At 39.4% G+C, this 3458-nt stretch overlaps 1 protein-coding gene across 1 annotated transcript; it reads left to right on the forward strand.

Annotated features, from left to right (window-relative positions):
- Positions 1535 to 3458, forward strand: LOC107644394 (60S ribosomal protein L11). The gene is made up of 4 exons (XM_016348237.2): positions 1535 to 1691; positions 1786 to 1936; positions 2506 to 2701; positions 3056 to 3458. Exons 1-4 carry the CDS (start codon positions 1689 to 1691, stop codon positions 3249 to 3251), a joined length of 546 nt encoding a protein of 181 aa, XP_016203723.1. The 5' UTR covers positions 1535 to 1688; the 3' UTR covers positions 3252 to 3458.

Consider the following 3458-nt stretch of genomic DNA (forward strand, 5'->3'; position numbering starts at 1 on the left):
GGTGGGTTATCCCTGCAAAGGTGATGCAAGTTAAGAAAATATTATTCCTTTGGAATTTCGCCGTTGGAGTAGGGCGAAGGTGGGTTATCCCTGCAAAGGTGATGCAAGTTAAGAAAATATTATTCCTTTGGAATTTCGCCGTTGGAGTAGGGCGAAGGTGGGTTATCCCTGCAAAGGTGATGCAAGTTAAGAAAATATTATTCCTTTGGAATTTCGCCGTTGGAGTAGGGCGAAGGTGGGTTATCCCTGCAAAGGTGATGCAAGTTAAGAAAATATTATTCCTTTGGAATTTCGCCGTTGGAGTAGGGCGAAGGTGGGTTATCCCTGCAAAGGTGATGCAAGTTAAGAAAATATTATTCCTTTGGAATTTCGCCGTTGGAGTAGGGCGAAGGTGGGTTATCCCTGCAAAGGTGATGCAAGTTAAGAAAATATTATTCCTTTGGGATTTCGCCGTTGGAGTAGGGCGAATGTGTGTTATCCCTGCAAAGGTGATGCAAGTTAAGAAAATATTATTCCTTTTTGCTCTCAGCTACACCCAAGAAATCTGAGTTTGATGATTGCTCTTCTGGGTTATCCGCCATGCTGCCACAACGTTGCGAAGTCCCCACAGATGGCGCCAATGTACAAGATGTCTCTGGTACTGGTTGAGAGATGGATTGAGAACTTGCGGGTTGAGGCAGATGCCGGATCACTTGCCTGGAGCAATGGGGGGTGGTACCTGCAAAGACACTCCGACGCTCAAGTCAGAATGGATATAAGAGGTAGAAAGTGTGAGGAATGAATGAATACCTGGAGGGACCTGGGTCCTCTATTTATAGGTGATGGTGAATATCTTATCTTATCTTATTTGGCTAAGATAAGGGAGACGTTTGAATTATCTTATCTTATCTGGCTAAGATAAGGGAGACGTTTGAATTCGAAAGTTGGTTAGGAGCTCTAGTGGGCTGGTTCCGAGCCTTCTGGAAGGGCGAAGCGGGTCGGACCCTGGTAGCCAGGTTCGGAGACCGTTCTGGGTGTAGGATCCGTGAGCCGGATCCGTAACAAATGAATAATAGATATTTAAAAATAGTGATTTTTTTTTGTTTTCTACAGTATTTCTTAATTTGAACAGGCAACGACTAATCCGTCGTGATATTGAACTCTATTTAAGAGTTTCGCTAAAAAAATAGTGATAATTTGATAATTAGTTTAAAAACCATGGCTGGTAAGTAAAAAATTTTCATTTTTTTTTTTGATTTTTTTTTTTTTTTGTCGATGGATTGAACAACTCCCAATTCTAGATATCCCAATGGATTGGATAACCTCCAATCCTAGGTATACAATACACACCCACACACTCTCGTCACATACTTACCAATTTCTTCTTCTTGATCACGGGTCAATCATATCTTTAACTTGGGCCTAGCCAACAAACCGGTAGGCTCCGTAAGCCCAGTACAAAGAACACTAGGTGATGTTGAAGGTTTTGTTTTATTACCAAAAAAAGGTTTTGTTTCCAAGACAAAAAAAGGTTTTGTTTCGGGTTCGGGTTCGGGTTCGAGTTGAACGCAGAGATAGTTGTAGGCTCTAAACCCTATGTCACCACTTTACAGGTTTACCCCTTTTATTCAGCAGTCTAACTCACTCACTCTCAATTTCCTTAGCAGCCAAACTGCGCAACATCGTCCCTCCCCAAAGCTCTTCCACCAATGGTAACTGCTCAGATCTTCTCTTCTCTTCTTTCATTCCTTCTCCTTTACTTATTCATTTGCTTATCTTTTGATTTCAAAATGAAAATGAGAACAGGCTTCGGAGAAGAAACTTTCGAACCCTATGAGGGAGATTAAGGTTCAGAAGCTCGTTCTCAACATCTCCGTCGGTGAGAGTGGCGATCGTCTCACTAGAGCCGCTAAGGTGCTCGAGCAACTCAGTGGTCAAACCCCTGTCTTTTCCAAAGGTTTGTTTTTAAAATCAATTTGTTGAGTAATGCTGCTAATGTGTATGAATCTCAATTTCTCTTAATTAGGGCTTGTTTGTTACATGAAGTTTACAATTTACACTTGGTCTTAGCCAGAAGTTATTGCTGATTAACAATTTTGCATTATTAGTACTAGTGCATTAATAAGTACTAATGTGTCTATGAATCTTTTTTATAAATTAAATATGAATAACAACAAATTTGAGATTAGCCAAGATGGTGAGTATGTTATAAAATTAAAGTCATTAGAGCAACTCTTTGGATTAAAAAGTTAACCTTTTTTTATATGAACTGTATATGATAAAGGGTACTTTGGGAAAATTTGTATACCAACTGTTTTTCGTATCCCCATTATATACAGTATAGATAATATAGATATAGATTACAGTTTGTATTGATTATTGCTGTACTTATAGCTCCCTTGAATTTATAGCTTTTCTATGCTGAATTTAATCCGTTACCAATTTGTCTTCTGCTCTGATATGTTGGAATTTGTGGCTGTCTCATCATTGATTTGAGTTTGATCCTGTTTCTGTGGTTTTTGACAGCAAGGTACACTGTCCGTTCCTTTGGGATTAGAAGAAATGAGAAGATTGCTTGCTACGTCACCGTTAGAGGCGACAAGGCCATGCAGCTTCTGGAGAGTGGTTTGAAAGTGAAGGAATATGAGCTCTTGAGAAGAAACTTCAGTGATACTGGGTGCTTTGGCTTTGGCATTCAGGAGCACATCGATTTGGGAATCAAGTAAGCTAAATGACTGTTGGATTTTGCATTATGCTTTGATATTTTCTGCTGCAGAACTATCTGTATTAAAAAATCTGGATCTATCTCAACATATTTGCTCCACTTTCTGCAATCTTCCACTCAGAGAGATTATAGGCTTAAAAGAAAAATTCTTGATCTTTTAGGATTTTTCTGTTTTATCAAGTTTATGGTTATACCATTAAGACGTTTACATGATGAGTCCCTCAGTTTTTTGTTCTTTTGCATGAATGTTGACTGGCTTTTGTATCATTTCCGGCTTCCATATTCTTTGATTGTGAAGTATAAAAGGAGCTGATGCTTATTATTTGTTTATATTGTTTGGCTCTGCTTCAGGTATGATCCATCAACTGGTATTTATGGAATGGATTTCTTCGTTGTTCTAGAGCGCGCTGGATATCGTGTGGGACGCCGCCGCAGGTGCAAGTCACGAGTTGGTATTCAGCACCGTGTCACAAAGGAGGATGCCATGAAATGGTTCCAGGTCAAATACGAAGGAGTGATCCTCAACAAGGCCCAGACTATTGTTTAGTTTTCCTTGTTTTACTTAGCTATTTCAGATCTTTTTGTGTGTCCCTCCTTTTGCTTAGAGCCTCTTTTACTCAGTTACCTTGTTTCGTTTCATTTTATTTACTATATGGCTTTGTTTTTGGCACCTGGAACACTCATGGGGTCCCAAGAGATATTTCCAAAAGCGTGGGTACTTTATCTATTGAAGAAGCTAGAAAGGTTAATATTA

Source organism: Arachis ipaensis, chromosome B05, assembly GCF_000816755.2.
Source record: "Arachis ipaensis cultivar K30076 chromosome B05, Araip1.1, whole genome shotgun sequence".
Taxonomy (NCBI): Eukaryota; Viridiplantae; Streptophyta; class Magnoliopsida; order Fabales; family Fabaceae; genus Arachis; species Arachis ipaensis.